This window comes from Mauremys mutica, chromosome 10, assembly GCF_020497125.1.
Source record: "Mauremys mutica isolate MM-2020 ecotype Southern chromosome 10, ASM2049712v1, whole genome shotgun sequence".
Taxonomy (NCBI): domain Eukaryota; kingdom Metazoa; phylum Chordata; order Testudines; family Geoemydidae; genus Mauremys; species Mauremys mutica.
In genome coordinates this window covers 1,823,080-1,845,866 of record NC_059081.1, presented here as the reverse complement: position 1 = coordinate 1,845,866, position 22,787 = coordinate 1,823,080, and the positions used below count along the sequence as shown (strand labels likewise).

At 51.6% G+C, this 22,787-nt stretch overlaps 1 protein-coding gene across 6 annotated transcripts in view; it reads right to left on the bottom strand.

Annotated features, from left to right (window-relative positions):
* NHEJ1 (non-homologous end joining factor 1) overlaps positions 1–17,152 on the bottom strand; it is a 146,320-nt gene extending 129,168 nt beyond the window's left edge. The window contains exons 1-5 of one of the 6 annotated variants that reach the window (XM_045032641.1): positions 16,155–16,479; positions 15,920–16,042; positions 14,258–14,444; positions 12,540–12,749; positions 6,442–6,580 (exon numbers count right to left, since the gene is read on the bottom strand). In XM_045032641.1, coding sequence (XP_044888576.1) covers positions 6,442–6,580; positions 12,540–12,749; positions 14,258–14,444; positions 15,920–15,933 — 550 coding nt within the window. In that variant the 5' untranslated portion in view covers positions 15,934–16,042; positions 16,155–16,479. Of the gene's footprint in view, positions 1–6,441; positions 6,581–12,539; positions 12,750–14,257; positions 14,445–15,919; positions 16,043–16,134; positions 16,487–17,095 lie in introns of those variants that run through there. The other 5 variants (XM_045032642.1, XM_045032643.1, XM_045032640.1 and 2 more) reach the window with 5 other exon arrangements.
* Between the last annotated feature and the right edge of the window lie 5,635 nt (positions 17,153–22,787).

The window sequence follows — 22,787 nt, the reverse complement described above, 5'->3', positions numbered from 1 at the left end:
TCTAGGAGGGAAAAGGACGTTGCTGGATGGTCTGCGGCCTAAAGGGCTTTCTTTGGTTAGCCGGGGCATGCATACCTAAGGACCTAATGGTGTTTCTCGTGTCCTTTAAGGCAGGAATCAGTTTGATCCACAAACAAGCCCTGGCCATTGAAAGGGAGGTCCTGGATGGTATGCTGAACCTCGGGCAGGAGGTCGGAGGACTGGAGCCAGGCATTCTGCCACATAGTGATTCCCGACGCCAGAGGGCATGCAGTCACATCCGCAGCATCGAGGGATCCCTGGAGGAAAGTCCTAGCAATCAATTTACCCTCCTCAGCAACGGCCCCCAGTTCTGTACGAGCCTCTGCTGGGAGAAGGTCTTAGAATTTGAGGACCACAGACCAAGAGTTAAAATTGTACCTACTGGGGATCGCCAGCTGGTTAGCGATCCACAGTGAGAGACCCCCCAAGTAGAATAAACTTTTCCCCCAAAAAGGTCCAGCCGTTTAGAGTCCTTTGATTTGGGAGCAGGCCCTTGTTGGCCCTGTCTCTCCTTGGCATTTACTGCGTCCACCACAAGCGAACATGGGGCAGGGTGGGTAAAAAGGTATTATAACCCCTGGTGGGAACAAAGTGCTTTCTTTCTACCCCCTTAGCTGTGGGGGGAATGGAGGCCGGGGTTTACCAGAGAGTCTTGGCATTGTTTTGAATGGTTTTATTCATGGGAAGGGCCACCCTGGATTGCCCTTCCGGTCCTAGAATGTCCACCATGCGGTCCTCATCCTCCACAACCTCCTCAATTTGAAGGTTCATATTGAGGGCCACGCGCCTCAATAGTTCTTGGAGGACCCTAAATTCCACCGGGTGGCCCAGACGTGGATGTGCCAGCCATAGCCTCATTGGGGAAGACAAGGACGACTCCACTGGGAGGGCCGGTGCAGGTGTAGCATCCTGGTCGGCCATGGGTGGTTCCTCCTGGGGACCTGGGGTAGCCTCTATCGCAAGCGCTGGCTCCACAGGTTGATCCGGGTCAGGAGGACAGCTGAGAGTTGCCTCAGGGGGTCTGGGGCTCGACTGAGATGGCGGCCCTGGGCTTGGTGGTATGCCCAGGGTGTCAAAAATGGTCACTGGGGTTGCCAGTGGGTCGCTAGTGGATCTTGGCCAAGGCTCCCTGGGCAAGAATGAGGGATGTCCGAGACCCCAGAGGCTCTCTCCGACCTGCCAGAGGGGGATCGGGACCGCAACAGCCAAGGAGGGGCGGTGCGGGAATGGATCAAAGAAGGCAGCACCGAGTCTCTTGGGATGCGCAGGTCACGCGGGCATCAGCGACGTGAGGCTGATCGCGACTGCAACTGGTGTCACAATGGCAAGCAGTACCACGATGGCGAGCGGTGCCGCGACGGAGAACGGTGCCGTGACGGAGAACGGTGCCGATCAATAGTGGACATTGGATCGGTGCCGTGGCGATCGTAGAAGCGGGGATCAGGGACCCGCACCGCGTCGGTCCGAGGGGTGCCGCAAGGTCGCCGATCGTGACCTGGACCTCGAGCAGGACCATGTTCGTGCAGCTGAAAGTGGTCTCAAGCGGGAAGGGCTCCGAGGTTCGGGACCGCGGGACCAGCGCAGTGAGTCTGACCGGTGCCGTGAGTCAGACTGGGACCTGGGGCAGTGAAGGGACTCAGAACAGTGCCGGGACTTTGAGCTGCAAGGAGATGCTGGCCTGAGGGTTGACAGTCCGAACATCGCCGGTTTGCCCTTGGATGGCACCGGGACTCATGTTGGGGCCGGTGCTGGGACTGGAGGCACCGGAGCCGTCATCTTGATGAGACCTCTCGCAGCCTCGAAGGTGTCTAGCGTGGACAGTAAAGTGATCTCTTCTACTTGCACCGTCCCGTGTGCAGGGCTGGCCTGAAGAGAGCTAGGCAAGGCGGCCTGCTTAGAGGACTGGTTAGGCTGTTGCTCCATCGGGACCGTGGTAACTGTCTTGACCCTGATAGGGGGTCCTCCCACAGTAAGTGGTGCCCAACCTTTTTGTGGCCAGTAGCACATTCATGTTTTCAGAAGAGTGTGGCAGGCGCCAACAATTTTTCAAGGCTTATTTTGTATTTGTACATTAAATAATATGAAAAATATCATATTTAATATACATAATATATGAATCCATAAGATAAAAAGGGTAATTTTACATGTAAAAAGTATTAATTAAATTATTAGGCAATTACTCTTTCACCCTTACCATGTGAATTTGCTTTTTTTTAATCTCCCTGTAAGAAAAATTAAGGAGTTTTTACAAAATAAATATCATAAACAGTTTTCATCTTATTTATTTTTAAAAAGTAAAACATTGTTGAACTTCTGGTCCAAATATATTTATTATTCTTATTTTAACATAGAATGAAGCCTGCCGCCCCGAAGTTCTCTGTCCCCAGCAGGCGCAGGGCTGCGGCTTCTATCCCCTGCTGGGCACTAGGCGGGCGCACATAAATGCCCCGGCAGGCGCCATGGCGCCTGTGGGCACTGCGTTGGGGACCACTGTCCCACAGCTTGCTTCTTGGCAGCAACCGGGGAATGGGAGCAGTGCCGAGGCGGGCGTTTTTGGGGCCCGGGAGATCGCCGGTCCCGAGATGAACACGGGATCTTCTGCGGTGCCGAAGACGATACCGCTGGCGGAGCGCTCCACACTGAGGCGCTCGGGCCCGTGTCTTGAGAGGGCCACAGGGCCGACTCCATGAGGAGTTGCCTAAGACGCATCCGAGGTTTGAACGCTTTACAAATTCTGCATTTAGACCGCTTGATGGCCCTCCCCCAGAGACCTGAGACAGGAATCGTGGGGGTCGCCCGTAGGCATGGGCCTGTTGCAAGACTTGCAAGGCTTGGAGCCCCGAGAGGGCCTGCCCCAGGGCCCCGCAGGGCAGTTGTTGAGGAGACTGCCCTCAACAGCTAAACTACACTTAATACTATAGAAAAAACAATTAACACTTAACTACTAACAATCAACCAACAATCAAGATAAGAGAAGCTAGGGATAAGTGAAGCACTTGATAAGACAAGAGACCACTGTTCTAACACCTGTCACAGGCCAGGCGGTAAGAAGGAACTGAAGTGGGGTCCGGCCAGCAGGGGCTTATATAGATCACCATTGCAGCGCCACTCCAGGGGGCTCCCCAGCTGGCCCAACGGCTAGCTGCTAGGGAAAAAGTTTCTGACATCCATGCACGCGGCGCACACACACAACTAACTGGAATTGATATGAGCAATCACTCAAAGAAGAACAAAAAGATCTCACAAAACTAAGTGACTGGGCAACAAAATGGCAAATTAAATTTAATGTGGATAAATGTAAAGTAATGCACTTTGGAAAAAATAACCCCAGCTATACATATAACATGATGGGGGCTAATTTAGCTACAACTAATCAGGAAAGAGATCTTGGAGTCATTGTGGATAGTTCTCTGAAGACATCTACGCAGTGTGCAGCAGCAGTCAAAAAAGCAAACCGGATGTTAAGAATAATTTAAAAAGGAATAGAGAATAAGACGGAGAATATCTTATTGCCCTTATATAAATCCATGGTACGCCCACATCTTGAATACTGTGTACATATGTAGTCTCCTCATCTCAAAAAAGATATACTGGCATTAGAAAAAGTTCAGAAAAGGGCAACTAAAATGATTAGGGGTTTGGAACAGGTCCCATATGAGGAGAGATTAAAGGAACCCCTTTGAGGTGTTGGGTGGGCACAAAGTGACTGGAGAATGACACCTCCCAGCCCCCTTGCTGGCTCCTGCATCAGGAATATACCTGCTGATTCTACACCCACAAATAAGCTTCTTTGGACTCACGTGAGCCCTGAATATCCAGCACAGTAACACCAGAGGGAGCCAGAGTCTGGTCTGGTTCATGTGCTAACCTAGTTCTAAGCATATGCCGTGCGCTGCCCTTACTTACACCCATCCCCCCAAGGGAGGCAGCAGGTGTCGCTGCGCAAGGGAATCGCCCTGCACAATCCCTATTCCTGAGGGTGATGCGCAAGCCTTAGAATCATAGAATCTCAGGGTTGGAAGGGATCTCAGGAGGTATCTAGTCCAACCCCCTGCTCAAAGCAGGACCAACCCCAACTAAATCACCCCAGCCAGGGCTTTGTCAAGCCTGACCTTAAACACCTCTAAGGATGGAGATTCCACCTCCCTAGGGAACCCATTCCAGTGCTTCACCCCCTCCTAGTGAAATAGTGTTTCCTAATATCCAACCTAGACCTCCCCCACTGCAACTTGAGACCATTACTCCTTGTTCTGTCACCTGGTACCACTGAGAACAGTCTAGATCCATCCTCTTTGGAACCCCCTTTCAGTTAGTTGAAAGCGGCTATCAAATCCCCCCTCATTCTTCTCTTCTGCAGACTAAATAAGCCCAGTTCCCTCAGCCTCTCCTCATAAGTCATGTGCTCCAGACCCCTCATCATTTTTGTTGCCCTCCACTGGACTCTTTCCAATTTTTCCACATCCTTCTTGTAGTGTGGGGCCCAAAACTGGACATAGTACTCCTGATAAGGCCTCACCAATGCCGAATAGAGGGGAATGATCACGTCCCTCGATCTGCTGGTAATGTCCCTACTTATACAGCCCACAATGCCATTAGCCTTCTTGGCAACAAGGGCACACTGCTGACTCCTATCCAGCTTCTCGTCCACTGTAACCCCTAGGTCCTTTTCTGCAGAACTGCTGCCTAGTCATTCGGTCCCTAGTCTGTAGCAGTGCATGGGATTCTTCCATCTTAAGTGCAGGACTCTGCACTTGTCCTTGTTGAACCTCATCAGATTTCTCTTGGCCCAACCCTCTAATTTGTCTAGGTCCCTCTGTATCCTATCCCTACCCTCCAGCGTATCTACCACTCCTCACAGTTTGCTAAGGGTGCAGTACACGCCATCCTCCAGCTCATTAATGAAGATATTGAAAACCGGCCCCAGGACTGACCCTTGGGCCACTCCACTTGATACCAGCTGCCAACTAGACATGAAGCCATTGATCACTACCCGTTGAGCCCGATGATCTAGCCAGCTTTCTATCCACCTTATAGTCCATTCATCCAGCCCATACTTCTTTAACTTGCTGGCAAAATACTGTGGGAGACCATATCAAAAGCTTTGCTAAAGTCAAGGAATAACACGTCCACTGCTTTCCCCTCATCCAGTTATCTCATCATAGAAGGCAATTAGGTTAGTCAGGCATGACTTGCCCTTGGTGAATCCATGCTGACTGTTCTTGATCACTTTCCTCTCCCCTAAGTCCTTCAAAATTTATTCCTTGAGGGCCTGCTCCATGATTTTTCCAGGGACTGAGGTGAGGCTGACTGGCCCATAGTTCCCCAGATCCTCCTCCTTCCCTTTTTAAAAGATGGGCACTACATTAGCCTTTTTCCAGTCATCCTTAAAGGTCCCAGGTCACCCCTCACCTTCCAGCAGGCATTTGTGGCACCAGTTAGTAGGAAAACTCTCCCCACTGGTAAGGAGAGCAAGTCTGAGCTGGAATCACTGAGATTACAGGGCCTGGAGTACCTGACATCACTTTCCAGCACTGCACTTACCCAGGGGGCTGTATAAATAACCAACGAAATAATGTTTTCAGGCCCGCGAGGCATGCAGAGAGCAGTGTGTCAGACAAGCAGCACTAGACCAGTACCTAGTGGATCCTGGGAAGCTGGTCCGGACCATAGAGGCCCTCTGATGTGCAAGGGAAGCTCTTTGAGGAAATCAGGCCATGCTGGTGAAAAGCAGAGCATCCCCCTCCCCCACCCCCGTTAACACTGCCCTCCAGCCCGAGGCGTGCAGAGTCTCTGCCAGCTGTGAACCGAATCCACATGCCAGCGGCATCGCCAGCTGAGGGTGGGACCCAGAACCCCTTCTAATCACCGAGGGACTCCACCCACGAGCAACAGCTCTGACAGTCCTTATATCACCTCGCTGTGGACACTGTGCTCTGCCAGCTGGGGATTAAACCTAGGCCCCTCGTTCACATCTCAGAGGCTCTACACTGGAAACAGACCTACGCGCACAGCCATGCTTCCAGGGGAAGAGCCGGGAGCCCCTGGTTCCTCTCCAAGTGCTCTGCAAGCTACTGCATGTGGGAAAAAAGCCTGACTCTGCTCCAGTTCCTTCACTAGCTGGCCTTGGATCCAGGCTCCTGGTAAACAGCCAGGTACTCTAAGTAAAGCAAAGAGCCCCTTGGCAACTTCCCAAGTCCTCCGGCTACTGGTCAATGTCCATTCCTCCTCCACCTCTCCCCTGGGGACTACTCCCAAGGTTTCTGGCTACTGTCTGACTGCTGTAGCAGCTGAACATGAAACACAAGCCTCATTGGGTAATAGCCAGACTGAGCACTTTGTGCCAACCCTGTGCAGGGAAGGAAACTCACTCCCTGCTCTCTCCAGCCCTGGTTTCCCCATGAGTGGAACAGCCCTCCGTACCTCTGCTGAGAGCAGCCCCGCTCTCCCTGTAGTCTTCAATCTCAACATCCTTCTGCACCAGGAGAGATGCCAGCTCTTGTAGCTGGTACTGCAATGCCAGGCTCATCCTGATGAGGGGCCGCACAAGATGACGGGAAATCTAGGTGGGAAAGACAAAACAGGGAAGGCCAAGAAGGGCACTTAAACTGTCTCTAGAACAAAAGCGGTTGAAGCAGGTCAGTCAACAGCAGCAACGTATTGGCAACAGCTATAGCCAGCGTTTACTCAAGACTTCTCAGCGCTCACCAATCACAGGAATGCCTGTCAGCCATTCCAGCATCTACCAGCAAGAGGCACTCTATAGAACAAATCTGGTGCACTGGTTGTGCAGGGAGGTCTCTGCCATCCCTGCCTCTCCCAGGAGGGGGCATTGTAGGGAATGGTATAGAAATGTTGGCTGTGAGAGGAGCTGTAGAGAAGGGGGCAGGAGCTCTGACTGTGGGATAACTTCCATCTACCCCAGTCTCAGCCTCTCCCAGCATGAGATGTTGTACAAAACAGCACAGGCAGTGAGGAACAAGATGGACATATGGTGGAGAAGGTTCAATATAGGAGACACACTCCAACTCCACAGACAGCTATGGGAGTGGCAGGAGATAACAGCGAACTCCTTCAGTCTGATCAGCCCAATGAGAACTTCTGTAAGCAGCACAAACAGGCCCCTCTGAGCCTCATGTCCCCCAAGCCTCTGTGGGCCCTGACATGAATTCTGACACTGGAAACAGACATGGCTGTGACCAAAAAGTAAAAGGAACTGTGCTGTCAAATTGCAGCTTGAGGAAATTGAGAGACTTTCACAGGAAGATGAGACCAAAGGCATGAGGAATCTCTACCCCCAAATCCTATCCAGGCCCTTGCTGCTGCCCCCCATGCACCCATCTACACCCAGCCCAGGCCACCTCATCCTTGCCCAAGGCCTCTCAGTGCAGAGGGTCCTGCCCTATTCCTCAGTGTGCATTGGATGAACCCTGCTCCGCCTCGCACCAAGGGTACTTTCTCCAGGGGACACGCTCTCTCTGCAGCTTCCTGGCCCTCATGTCAGAAGGGTTCAAGTCAGGCCAGGCCGAGCTCTGCTCCCAATGGACCGTCTCACCCAGCAACTCCAGTGAGACGGACACAGAAAACAGCCCCCTCACTGTCATCTGTGGGACAGCCTGGGCAAGACCAATGCAGCAGGGCCCAATGCGCCCTCAGAGCCTGTCTGATAAAACCCTACTCATTTTGTGCTGCATTCTTATCAGCGAACCCAAGCCCCTGACATGGGGGTATGGAGAATACGGCATCACTCACAGGACACCACAACCCCAAGAGGCCCTGCGTCCATGGCACACTCACTGCAGAGAGCTGGGGGGTTGAGCTCTGCAGCTCCCTCCTCTTTCAGCCAAAGGTTCAAGACATTGACACTACAGGTCCCAAAATGCAATGCGGCCTCCATTCGGGTCAAGATGCTGGGAGCTGTGGTCCCCATGGGCCATCCCTCCACTTGCAGAGCTAAGGGAGGGAGCAATCTGCTCCATTCTGGCCAGTTCGGCACAGGCCTCAGATTCTTGGTGAGCGGCTGAGCAAAGCCTGGGCCCCGTTCCTGCATTACTAACAGTAGCACTTAGCATTATGCAGTGCTTCCCATTGCCTAAGTGCTTTACAAACATTAATCAAAATATGAACTAACAGGACAGCAGCAGCTGCTGGTTCACGGCTCGCTCTATCACTCCGATAACGCTGTGGGATTCAAACCCTCTTTGAAGGGCAAGAGAATGTCTTTCCAGAGCCATGTGTCTTGGCCCAGGTGAGCAGCATGGGTCTGCCCCACATCCTGTGTTCTTAATGGAACCAGAGCTAACATGGCTCCTTTTCGTTACTTCTCCACCTGTGCACCAGCAGAGGCGGACACGGCTCTGGGAAGGTCTTGCTGCTGGACAGCCAGCAGAGGGCACCGACAGAGGGGGCGGGTTTTGGTATGCCTCATTTGTTCTTTGTAAAAGGATTTCAGGGCTGGTGAAAGGAGCTGCACTGGCAGGCTGGAGACTGACTCCATGTACCCCAGGAAAGGCAGAGCCTGGGCAAGCCCCACCCCTGCACACAGACAACAACTTACAACTCTGCTAGGGAGGATGAGCCTGTGGGGTGAGCTCTGTCCAGCCCCATCACCCTTTCAGTCCCTGGCATTGCCAGTGAGTCAACAGGTGCCCACCACACGGATGGATTCTGAGGACATCTGTCCCACTAGCAACGGGACTGAGGCCCCAGCTCTGCTCTTTTTAAAGAGAAAGGGGAGAATTTTAAGTGCAGATATTTCAAACCCACAACATCAGAACTTTCAGGCAGGTCCAATATTGGTCTGATCAAAGGGCCAATGCCCTTTAAAGGGGCCTCATCCTGTCCTCTTGCTAGCTGCCCTGTCCCACCCTTCCACAGTCATGGTGAATGGATGGGGAGTTTGTTTTTTAAATGGTATTACAGCAAATCTTGCAGTAGAGCAGAACACGCACATGCACTGTCCCAGCAAGCGGCACTCACAACCTGCCTAGGAGGCCCCTTCCCAGCTACAGCTGCCTCAGCTGCTCTAGGTCAAGTCACAAATCCATCACTTGCTTCTGAGCTGCCTCTGTTGACTAGCAACAATTATTAGTTAGGTGCACAGCACCCTCTGGTGCACACTGGACACCACTACAATTTAATCAAGCTACAAAGAACACACAGCCTTAAAGACAAGTGTATGTAAGAGCAGAGAATGCCCCAAACTTCCCCTATGCATATCACTGTGGACGAACACTCCTCACCTGCAGAGCCACTGAGAATGCTGGACGTGAAGCCCTCACAGGCCAATTTGTTCTATAAAAGAACAAGGGAACGTCCAATCAGGGGTGTGTGCAAGAGGACAAGCAGGGGCAAGCCACCCATCAGTGGGGGGCACAAATCTCTTCCGGAGCCAGGGCAGAACTGGGGCCAGGGCAGCTCCTCCAGCCCTGGGGCCAGGGCAGCTCCTCCAGCCCTGGGGCCACAGGGGAGATCCAGCTCCTCTGGCTGCCAGGAGAGAGTGAGCTTCTCCAGCTGCTGGAAGGGGTGGGGGGGAGAGAGCCAGCTTCTTTCGCCATGGGGGCACAGAAAGTGCCCCTCCAAAAGCAACCAAATTTTTATTCCTTTACACACCCCTACATCCAATTAAACTGAAAAGCGGTGAATTCAAAACTGATCAAAGGAAATGCTTTTTCATAAGACACTCAATTAGCCTGTGGCACTCATCGCCACAAGAAATCATCAAAGCAGCATCAGCTATTTATATAGATAATGGGAACATCCACAGTTACAACAATAAGGATGTTTTTTAAACCAAATGTTTTTGGCAGGGCTATAAACCTTCATTCTTCAGGGCACGTGCCAGTCTCTGACCTAGGGACAGACATTCCATCACTGCCCACTGCAGAGTTCCCTGCACCTCCTTCTGAGCAGCTAGGACTGGCTTCTGTCAGAGGTAGGAAACTGGGCTGGAGGAGCCCTGCTCTGGGCCGGCCTGGCCATTTGTGTTCCTAACTAACCCAGCACCTGGTGTGCTTGGTTCCTGATTATCTTTCTGGTCCCAGTTTTGAATCTCAGACTGAAGCCTCCTAGCTGTTTGCATGGTGCCACCTACTAAAAGTAATTACCCCAAACAGACAGCCTCTTCCAATCTGCAGGTACACAGAGCATTGTACAAAGGTCAAGTGACATAAAAGCACAGACCGGAATCATATCCCCCACCAAAGAATCAGCTGCCTCCAATAAGACAACATCAAGCAGTGCTGCAAAACAGTTTGGCAGGAAGTGGGCAAGCCTTGTTTCCCAGCTGGAACTGCAGGAGGAGATTTGGGAAGAGAACAAAGCCACTTGGAAGCTTTGTAAGAGCTGGACTGTTAGCTGCAAAGCCAAAGCACCTTTCATTACCAGGTGGCCAGAGCTTCAGTTTTATGTTTCAACCAAAACACAGACCTCTAGCAGCAGAGCATTGCTTAGTACCACACAAAGGCATTGGGGTCAGCACTGGATCCAAGAACAGAGCACCCCCACTCCCACTCCTTGCAGCATAGCATGCCACCTAGTACCACACTGGGGCCCTACTCCTTACTGAGCCAGCCACCCCATTCCTTGTTTCACCTACACATTCCTTAGACTAGGACTTGCATCCCAGACCTGGCCCCCATTAACTTACATTGGAGAGGGTTCAAAGAAGAGCCACCAGAATGATTACAGGATTTGAAAACCTGCCTCATAACGACAGACGCAAGGAGCTCAATCTATTTAGCTTAACAAAGAGAAGGTTAAAAGGTGATTTGATCACAGTCTGTAAGTACCTACATGGGAACGAACATTTAATAACGGGCTCTTCAGTCTAGCAGACAAAGGTAAAATACAATCCTATGGCTCAAAGCTGAAGCTAGACAAATTCAGATTGGAAATAAGGTGTACATTTTTAATGGAGGAGAGTGATCAACCACTGGGACAACTTACCTGGGGACATGGTAGATTCTCCATCCCTGACTATTTTTAAATCAAGACTGGCTGCTTCTCTAGAAGATCTGCTCTAGGAATGATTGTGGGGGGCATTCTCCAACCTGTGCTGGACAGTAAGTCAGACTACATGATCACAATGGTCACTTCTGGCCTTGGAAACTATGAAACTCTGCTTAGCTTGAGAGTTCCAATGGAGGTTTGACTGCAGGACAAGATCGACACCTAAGGAACCAAGCATATGCCTCTCCCTGCTCCTCCCTCCTCGCTTGTATTTCATCATGCAACCCCACCACTCCACCCCACCAGCGATGCCAGGCTTCATCACCAGCTTCGCCCACAAGTCCCACTGCACTTTCTTCCATGGTGACCCACACACAGGGAACTGAGCTAGTCCATAAAGCAGCCACCCTGGACATCTTCAGATCCCTTCCCTCTTCTAGGCAGGTGGCTTGGTGGGCCCCCCCCCCAATACCCACTTGGCTCATGTTAATGACTATCCTTGTCCCAGCTCCCCTTGTTTGCTACGTCCACTTGTTGTATCTCACTTAGATGGCAAGCTCTTTAGAGCAGCAACCATCTCTGACCCTGTGTTTGTACAGAGCCCTACACAGCAGGGCCCTGCTCCTGAAGGAGGCCTCCAGATGCTATTGTCACACAAATAATTAATGCAAGGAATGAATACAAGGCAGCACTATAGCCTATGCTAGATACTCAACAATGGTCCCTTCTGGCCTTAGTATCTATGAGTGGCTCTAGGGAACAGTGCTACACAGTCCCAGCAGCTCTTTAGCTCCTTCCCCATCCCTGGAGGGACTAAGCAGGGTACTTGGCTTTTACAGACACCAACTCAGGAATCCCCCCAACACCCCTGGGAGGCGGGGGAGGGGAGAATACTCTTTCCCACAGGAGGTGAAACTGTGGCACTGAGAAAAGCAGTGACTCGGCCAAGGATACATAATGAGCCAGTGGCAGAGCCAGTGGCAGAACTCGGGCCCTTCTAACGCCCAGCATGGTGCTCATTCCCCCCGGCTGCACTGTTTTATTATTAGGCTTATTGAGATTGCTGTGGTGCAGGGTCAGGGTCCTCCTGTGATGGGTGCAGCACACACACAGGCAGAGATAGGAGGGTTGGACAAATTCCTGGAGGTTTCATCACATGACATTATCTTTAATTAAAGACTAAACTTTAATTCATGGCTTGTATTCCATTGGATTGTAGTCTACCTTTGTCTGCTAGGCTGAAGAGCCCATTATTAAATATTTGTTCCCCGTGGAGGGTTGGCAACCCTAAGAGATAGTCCTTGGCTGGTGGAGTTGACAGTCTGACCTGAGCAGGAAGCAGTAAGTGGCTGTGTCACACAGCAGGGGAGGGGAGCAAGGGTCAGACCAGGTGATGCAGGCAGTTAGTGTACACCTTGGTAACTCCAAAGCCGCCACAAGATTTTTTTTAAATCAATTAACTCAGCTCCCGCCACCCACTGCAGCCCCTCGCCATCAGTGACTGGCTAATTTTGCTGAGCGCCTCAGCAGGAGGGGCAGGCACGTGGCACATTGCAGAGCCCTTTCCTCACCATCTCCACAGCAGCCGCAGGGCAGTGGAAATCCCAGTAGAAGGGTAGCCCGGAGAGCTCACTTTTCACATGGATGGTGAGTTTGCTGGGGGTCTGTTGGCAGGAGAAGGAGTTGGCGTCACTCTCCCTTCCTTCCAGCAAAGGGCACATCAGGTTGCTCAAGCGATTCAGGAAAGACGACACATGGGCTGTCAGCCGCTTGTTCAGCTCCTGGGAAAGCCCAAATGGAAAGGTGCAGTTAGTGGGAGCAGCAAGGCACCCTGGAGACCCCAATGCTAGGCTCACTCAGATCGTGTAGAAACCCCAGCAAATAGGGTCCATCCCAGTTCATTCTGTCCCAGGGCTCCCCGCTCTAACAGTCCATCCTTGGGACTGTCACTGCAGGCAGCTTAGCCACCTTTCCTTAGCCAATATAGAACAAAGCCTCCAATGGAACAAGCAAGACTGAGACAACAGACACCCATCTGGTCTATGCTCGACAAAGAACTTTCCTCACCAGTTCTCCCCATGCCCATCACGCCTGGGATCTGGGCATTCCCTCCTGGCCCACCAGATCCCCAGCTCTGGGCAGGTGGAGTTCGAAAGGGCAGGATGTAGAGGACATAATGAAATTGTATCCCCATGTGGTTCCTGGGATGCCTTCTCCAATATCCCACTGCCCTCCCATTACACCCCAGGGCTCTCCTGTGCTAGGACACCTCTCAGCTGCTCCAGGCTGGCTGAGAAACTGTTACAGCCTAGCCCACCTGCCAAGCCAGACAAATGGAAAGCGGCCATTGTAGTATATGGCAGCAGCCAAGACGACTCTGCCCATCACCATCCATCCCCCAGCAGACACCAAACTCTATAAAATACTCAAACATTAAGCCCAGTGATCGGGGTAACAGTTCCCCCAAGGGGCTCCAAACAGGCCCTGCTCCCATCTGCCCCTTGGCCCGGACACAGAGGGGACCTACAAGAGAGGCAGATGGTCGCTTGTGCTACCTGGCCTGTCTCTGAAATTACAGAAGATGTAAGTGACATCATTAAAACAAGTATGTAACTGAGGCTGCAGAAACTGCCAGGGTAACATCCCTGGAGGAGCAGTCCTGAAGAGGAAGCTGCTGGTAGCCTCTGACCTGGCCACTAAAGCTAACAACAGTCTCTTCCTTGATGGCCATACCCAATTCTATGGCATCACAATCACCAGAAAGATGGGGGAAGGAGGACAGGCTGCCAGAGTGAGACACTGCTAGTCCACTGGCCTTGCACCCCTGGAAACAAGCTTCCATCCCAGCCTACAAGGGAAGTGTGTCTGATGGCCTCACCCCAAGCAATCTCTCTCAGAATCACAGACCACCAGTTTGGTACAGTGTCTGAGGAGGAGGGATCCAGAACTGGAACAGCCGGAGGTGCTGATTCAGAACTGAGGGGCACTGATAAAGCTGTGGGGAAGGAAACCAGGACTGAAATAGAAGGGAGGCTGCAGATCAGAATTGAGGGGCATCAGCAGAGATTGGGTGCAGGAGCCCAGGACTAGCATAGCAGGAAATGTTGTAGGTCAGAATGGAGAGGAATCAGCAGACCTGTGTAGGGCTTCCCACATCAAGGCTTTCTACCCTAGTCCTATTGAAGCTGTCATCCCCCCTCTGTGTGTCCTATAAACTCATGCTGGAATGTGAGCAGGCTTATGCATAAAAGGGGATTTGTGGATTTTGCAAACCTGATTCCAGACTCACCTTGGATCTTTTCCCAATGACATCTGTGTCTGCACGCTCGTACCACACACTGCTGAGGTCAGAGATCAGCAAGACGTAGCCGGTTTCTCTGAAACAAGCCTTGGCAATAAAAGTGGATTCACCAAAGCAAACTGAAGCCCAAGGCTGTGTCAGGAGGCTGCTATCTAGATCCTCAGAGCCCTCCATCCTGCAAAAGAGCAAACAGACTTAGACAGCAGCACTCCCAGCAAAGGCAGAGCACAACTTCCACCAGATCCCACTCCCTGGAGAGAACATGCTCCAAGAAAGCGTACGTGCGCCTCTGAGAGGCCTTTGCATCCTCACTGGCTCACACTAGCCCTGAGGCCTGCAGCTGATGATACCAAACTAACTCTGAACACAAGCATCATTTCATACTGACGCCTGGCCTCAGCTCCTTCCATGAGCAGCTCATAAGATGGGTAACAGGCCCCGTGGGCTGGAGAAATATACCATTGCAGGCGTGAATGAATGGCCTGCCCAGAGGAGACAACTCTTTGGCCATTTTGCATTGCAGTTGCTATTCCATTTTAAAATAAATAATGCACTGTTGGTTCTCATAGAAACAAGATGGGCAGTGCTAATGATGACCTTCGAAACCTCTGTACTTGGCCCAGCATTTTCTTCCCAGCTTCTCCTCCTGCAAGATCCCATAGGCACATCACAATCCAGTGTTTGTGAATGCCCAATCACAGAAGCTACCCTGGCAGCACAAACAGTGAATTACAATCTCACTACAAGGACAGACTGGGAGGAGGAGATGGGCCACTAGCAAACTATTATTTGAATCACAGTAGGGATCAGGGCCACGATACACAAGATGCTGGACAAACAAATCTGGATCAAAATATCACACATAAGGTGAAGGGGTTTGTGTTTCATAGTAACCAGTCCCAGAAGAGTACGACTACAACTCCCAGCATACAATTCTCTTCTTTAGTCCAACAGTGGAGCATTGCATGCTGGGACCTACAATCCCCACAGCCTGCTTTTGAGTATTAAAGATGACTGGCAAAGGAAAAAGTATGGGCTTGTGCCCTTTTCTGTGTCTTTATGAAGGACAAGGATGGCTCGAGAAAGGATGGGTCCCACTCCCCTCTCTCTTAAAAAAACAACAACATAGTTCTGAGGATTGTTTTTCACTAGAAATCCAAGTCCCGTCTGCTTTTTTCCTAGGAGATGCTCTCGGCATTGATAGAGGTGTCAATATTCTGTCTCTGACAGTGGCCAGAACCAGACACTTTAGAGGGAATGAACAGAACAGGGCAATCATTGAATGATCCCCAGGTTCTGGCAGTAGGCGGTTTAGGGACTACCAGAGCATTAAAACCAGTTATACTTTTGGCCTTCACAACATCCCCTGGCAGTGAGTTAAACAAGCTGACTGTGTGTTGTGTGAAGAAGTCCTTCCTCATATTTGTTTTAAACCTGCTGCCTATTAACTTCATTGGGTGACCCCTGGTTCTTGTGTTATGTGAAGGGGTAAATAACACTTCCCAATTCACAATCTCCACACCAGCCATCACCTTATAGACCTCTACCATATCCCCGCAATACGGTCAGGGACCCAGCCCCATGCTGCAGGGATCCCGAAACCTCCAGTTGCCAGGGACTGGATGACAGGATGGATCAGTGGATAATTGCCCTGTATTGCTCATCCCCTCTGAAGCATTTGGCGCTGGCCACTATCAGAGACAGGGCACTGGGCTGGAGGGACCATTGGTCAGACCCAGTGTGGATGTTCTTCTGTTCTTAGTCACCTCTCTCCTAAAATGAACAGTCCCAGACTTTTAAATCTCTCTTCATATGGAAGATGTGCAAAGAAGCCAAGGGTAATAAAAGCGATTAGGGGATGGCACCTTTTCCAATTTGAATGCATCTTTTTGAGATGGGGCAGGATTCAAGGAGTGGCCCTATTATGGATTTCTAATGTTCTTAGTCGTCTCTGTCCTAAAACGAGCAGTCTTTTTAATCTCTTCTGAGGTGACCAGAACTACATGCAGTATTCAATGAGTGGGTGTCACATAAGTGACTGCTATTCAGACTGCTTTAAATTTTTCTTCCCCTTTATTCCTGTTTAAATGTGCCTGAGAAACACTTCAGAGGAAAAACGCCCAGTCCATGGATGCACATGGGGGTGGGGAGTGGGACAGCAGGGGGGCCTCCACAGGCCAAGGGAGTTCAGTGCCCCCCACCACCTCTTCCCTTCACCTCACCCCCACACCTCTAACCCAGCCCCCCAGCCTCCCAAAACCTCTCCCCTCACCCCCCCAAGCCTCTTCCCTTCACCTCACCCCCCCTCCCCTCACCCCCCCAAGCCTCTTCCCTTCACCTCACCCCCCCTCCCCTCACCCCCCCAAACCTCTTCCCTTCACCTCACCCCCCCTCCCCTCACCCCCCCAAACCTCTTCCCTTCACCTCACCCCCCCAAACCTCTTCCCTTCACCTCACCCCCCCTCCCCTCACCCCCCCAAACCTCTTCCCTTCACCTCACCCCCCCTCCCCTCACCCCCCCACTCCTCTTCCCTTCACCTCACCCCCCCTCCCCTCACCCCCCCAAACCTCTTCCCTTCACCTCACCCCCCCCCCCCTCCCCCCCCCACCCCTCCTCCCTTCACCTCACCCCCCCAAACCTCTTCCCCCCACCCTCACCCCACCTCCCCGCCCTCCCCGCAGTCGCCGAAAACCCCCAACCTCGCCTCAGCCCCGAAGCCCCCCAAGCCTCCTGCCCTCACCTCCCCGCACCCTAGACCCCTCCCCTCGCTCCCCCAAAACCTCTTCCCCTCACCCCCCAATCCCCCGCCCCGCCCCCCAGCGTACCGTGCGCGCCGCCCGGCTCCCGCGTGAGGCGCCGCCCGCCCGGAGCAGGAGACTCCCTCCCCCCGCCCCCCCGCGCGCGCGCGCGCTGCTGGAGGGGCGGGGCCAGGCAGCCGCGGCGCGCGGGAGGGCCGTGCCAAGCGCGCGCACTGGCTGCCCTCGCGCCCCCACCCTCACCCCAGCCCCTCGCGCTGGGCGGGTCCTCCGGGGTCGGGCCTGCCCCGCTTACCTGGGCGCGCGGGGCCTGCGGAACTGCCTGCCACGGGGCGTCCCTGAGCCGCCCACGGGCTGGGGGTCTGGTCATTCCCCCTGCAGCCTCCGGCACCGGCCGCAGGGGGGCACCATGGCTCTGACCCACCAGGGCCGTTCTTCTGGCCCTACAGGGAGCCTGGCAGGGCAGCGACTGATCCCAGGTCTCCAGCCAAAACCACAGGGCCCTGCCCCACTGGTGACTGTTCCCCCACTGGGGTGCACACCCTGCACATGCTCAGCCTGCCGAGGCCCAAAATGGGGGACGTGCCACAGGACGGAGGCACAAAGACTATTCCTGCGAGAAAGGTGCAATGCAATGTGTGGCTCCTGGGTGCAGCAGTTCCCAGCCTTCAAGCCCCGATCTATCACACCTGAGTCTCAGCAGCGCTTGGCAGCCCACCTCCATCCTTGGCATCACTGCCGTTCCAATCCTGCCAGCCCATGTGCCACCTATCCGTGCCCTGCGAGCCCCCCGCTGACTGTGCGTGACACGGCTGGAGAACCGGAGCTGACTGTAATGCCAGTTTCATGATTCTTTGTTTCTGACCTGAATATTTTCCAACAACAAACGTGAGGGGGGAGCCCCAAGGTTGCGTGGAATGGAAGTAACTGTGGGACTGAAAGGAGTGACAGCCCCTGTAATGACATTTGGGAAGTGCGCACCCCACTCCCGTGGAGTGTGACAGTCTAAAGGGGACTGCACCTGCTCCGGGGATGTTACCTCGGGATCCTGGCACGATTCCAATTTGTGCACTTCCACTCTGCCTCATTAAATCCCTTTGGTACTTTCCTCTGCACCCTGGGAGTGTTCATAATTTCCTACCCTAGACTGCTGGGTAGCATTCCTGTGTGCTGTTAAAGAACTGCTGCCATCTACCTCAGAGGGGGATGCATTTCAGTGATGTCTGGGTGATCCATATGTATGAGATATGAGATGAGCTCTTTTGGGATAAGAGGCACTCAGAAGAACAAAAGAGGAGGTGATTATTTATTACTACATCAGTACTGGGGGCAGAAATGTGTGTGGAAATTGCAGGACTAAATCATGTAACATTTATCCAATTACACTCAGAGCAGGGTGAGAATCACAACTGGGCCCTGGGACTGGTGCCGAGCTGGGGCGCCAGCAGCCTGGGTGCTAAACTGGTGGGTAACAAAGATTCCTTCTCAGCATGGCAGCAGGACAGGAGGTATGTTTGCAGTTCTGGTATTCTTCCTAGCACAGCCCACGTGTCCCTCAGTAATTGGGTTGTGAGCGCTGAGCTTTAAATCCTTTAAATCAGCTTCTGTACCCAACGACTGGAAGTTAGCTAATGTAACGCCAATATATAAAAGGGGCTCTAGAGGTGATCCCGGCAATTACAGACCGGTAAGTCTAACATCGGTACCGGGCAAATTAGTTGAAACAATAATAGAGAATAAAATTGTCAGACACATAGAAGAACATAACTTGCTGGGCAAAAGTCAACATGGTTTCTGTAAAGGGAAATCATGTCTTACTATTAGAGTTCTTTGAAGAGGTCAACAAACGTGGACAAGGGGGATCCAGTGGACATAGTGTACTTAGATTTCCAGAAAGCCTTTGACAAGGTCCCTCACCAAAGGCTCCTTCGTAAATTAAGTTGTCATGGGATAAGAGGGAAGATCCTTTCATGGATTGAGAACTGGTTAAAAGACAGGGAACAAAGGATAGGAATAAATGGTACATTTTCAGAATGGAGAGGGGTAACTAGTGGTGTTCTCTAAGGGTCAGTCCTAGGACCAATCCTATTCAACTTATTCATAAATGATCTGGAGAAAGGGGTAAACAGTGAGGTGGCAAAGTTTGCAGACGATACTAAACTGCTCCAGATAGTTAAGACCAAATCAGAGTGTGAAGAACTTCAAAAAGATCTCACAAAACTAAATGATTGGGCAACAAAATGGCAAATGAAATGTAATGTGGATAAATGTAAAGGAATGCACATTGGGAAAAATAACCCCAACTATACATACAACATGATGGGGGCTAATTTAGCTACAACTAATCAGGAAAGAGATCTTGGAGTCATCGTGGACAGTTCTCTGAAGACGTCCACGCAGTGTGCAGCAGCAGTCAAAAAAGCAAACCAGATGTTAGGAATAATAAAAAAAGGGATAGAGAACGGAGAGAGATTAAAGAGGCTAGGACTCTTCAGCTTGGAAAAGAGGCGACTAAGGGGGGATATGATAGAGGTCTATAAAATCATGAGTGATGTGGAGAAAGTGAATAAAGAAAAGTTATTTACTTGTTCCCATAATATAAGAACTAGGGGTCACCAAATGAAATGAATGGGCAGCAGGTTTAAAACAAATACAAGGAAGTTCTTCACACAGCGCCCAATCAACCTGTGGAACTCCTTGCCTGAGGAGGTTGTGAAGGCTAGGACTATAACAGGGTTTAAAAGAGAACTGGATAAATTCGTGGAGGTTAAGTCCATTAATGGCTATTAGCCAGGCTGGGTAAGGAATGGTGTCCCTAGCCTCTGTTTGTCAGAGGATGGAGATGGATGGCAGGAGAGAGATCACTTGATCATTACCTGTTAGGTTCACTCCCTCTGGGGCACCTGGCACTGGCCACTGTCGGCAGACAGGATCCTGGGCTGGATGGACCTTTGGTCTGACCCGGTACGGCCGTTCTTATGTTCTTAGTCCTAGAGAACTCCAAGGAGCTTCGCTGCATCTGCCCCCTCGTCCCTCTCTCGTCCTGCGTTCCAAGTCCTTTATTTGCTTTTGCTTGCCGCACTGCAGTAGAAACTGCTTCTGTTCAGAGGATCCATCCAAAATGGAGACCAATGGACCTCAGCCAAGGGCAGGCTTTGCTAATGGGGTCAGAGCACAGAGCTAGAGTCCTCTCATGGGAGAGGTTCTGCTCTTTGTCCACTCTGGAGGGGCTAGATGGGACCAAGCGGCTCCTTTTACCCTCAAAGCCTTTTCCCCCCTTCTGTTTCCTGTAAACACAGCTGCACGTTTTCAAATGCTGGTCTCCATTTGGCAGGTGCCAATCGCAGAGTTTGGGGCCCAGAAATGGAGACCTGGCTAAGTCAGGCTGACTGCTTGTCACATGCCCTGTTCTGTTGCTCTGAGTTATTGTCATTCACTTTCATTTGTACCCGTAGCCATTTCGTAACACACACAAAAATCACCCAAATGCTGTTTCAGTGGAAGAAATGAGCCCAAAGAGTGAAAGGCATTCACTGCCCAGCATTAAACAAGGTTTGGGGTTTGGCGTGCAGAGACCTCAGCCTGCTTAGTACCATGCATGGCTAACACACCAGTAACTCCACCAGAGAGGTCCTTTGGGGCCATCTGCCTGTCCCAAGTCAGGGTAAAGGAGGAGGGTTGGGCGTGGGGCTAGCAACTCCACCCCGTAAAAATCAGCTTGCTACAGAAACGCCAACAATAGAGTTAACAGAGACTTTTAGACTGGAAAAAGAAGGGTCTTCAACTCGAAGACGCATGACGCTGGGTGGTGAAAGCCGCGAGGAAGCCACTAAGCCGATCACCCTTCTTACAACCAGGAGGATTACCATCGGCACATGGAACGTGAGGACCATGTACGAGTCAGGAAAGACAGTGCAGGTTGCAGCAGAGATGAGGAGCAACAACCTGACCCTACTAGGCATTAGCGAGACAAGATGGACGCAAGCTGGACAGAGACGACTGTTGACAGGAGAGCTGTTGCTGTATTCAGGACATGAAGAGAGCAACGCACCCCACACACAGGGAGTAGGCTTCATGATGTCCAAACAGGCACAGAGAGCACTGATTGGTTGGGAGGCACATGGTCCCAGGATCATCACAGCATCCTTCAGAACTAAAATGAAGAGGATTAAGATGAATGTTGTTCAGTGCTACGCTCCAACCAATGACAGCAAAGAGGAGGACAAAGACCACTTTTACAACAGACTCCAGAAAATATTAGAGACTCTCCCAGACAAAGACATTACCATCCTTATGGGAGACTTTAATGCCAAAATTGGACCTGATAACACAGGATACGAACAAGTCATGGGGACCCACGCTCTGGGAGAGATGAGTGAGAATGGAGAGAGATTTGTGGATCTGTGTGCACTTAACAACCTGGTCATAGGAGGCAGCATCTTTCCTCACAAGCGGATCCACAAGAGTACCTGGGTATCGCCAGCAGGCATGACAGAAAACCAGATCGACCATGTCTGCATTAGCAAGAAGTTCAGAAGATCCTTGCAGGACGTTAGAGTTAGAAGAGGAGCAGACACGGCGTCCGACCATCACTTAGTGGTGGCCAGATTGAAGCTGAAGCTGAAGAAGAACTGGATAGACGCGTCAGACAGAAGAGCGAAGTACAACGTCAACCTTCTGAAGGACCATAAGACCAAGGAAGATTTTGGATTGACGCTGAAGAATAAGTTTTCAGTACTACAGGATCGGTCTGAGGAAGAGGAAGACAGTGTACTCAACAGATGGCAGAAAGTGAGAGACACGCTTAGGTCAGCATGCCAGGAAGTGCTTGGAATTAAGAAACACCAGCAGAAAGAGTGGATCACAGCAGAGACCTTGACTAAGATAGAAGACAGAAAGAAGAAGAAGGCAGCAGTCAACAACAGCAGGACTAGAGCAGCAAAGGCCAAAGCTCAAAAAGAGTATGCTGAAGCCCACAGAGCAGTGAAGAGGAATATTAGGAAGGACAAGAGAGATTATGTGGATGGACTGGCTGCAGAAGCAGAGCAGGCAGCATACAGCGGTAACATGAAACAGCTGTACGATACTACCAAGCGACTGTCTGAAAAGTTCAGCAAGCCAGAACGTCCCGTTAAAGACAAGCAGGGAAAGTCTATAACAGGAATAGAACAACAGATGAACAGATGGGCGGAGCACTTTGAGGAACTCCTGAACAGACCAGCACCACCAAATCCACCAGACATCGACCCAGCCAACGAGGACCTCCCAATCAATTGCGATAAACCAAGCAGAGCCGAGATCAGAAAAGCCATCACCATGATGAAGAACAGTAAGGCGGCTGGACCTGACGACATCCCAGCAGAGGCCCTGAAAGCAGACCTGGATACTTCAGTGGAAATGCTGTACCCCCTCTTTGAGAAGATATGGGAAGAAGAAGTGATTCCGGCTGACTGGAAAGAGGGATATCTCATCAAAATCCCCAAGAAAGGAGACCTCAGCAACTGTGCCAACTACAGAGGAATCACACTCCTGTCGGTGCCAGGGAAGGTCTTCAACCGAGTCCTCTTAGAGAGAATGAAGGATGCCGTCGATCCACAGCTACGAGATGAACAGGCAGGTTTCCGGCAGAACAGATCATGCACGGACCAGATAGCAACGCTCCGCATCATAGTCGAGCAGTCTATGGAGTGGAACTCCTCGTTGTACATCAACTTTGTTGACTATGAGAAAGCGTTCGATAGCGTGGATCGAGAGACCCTCT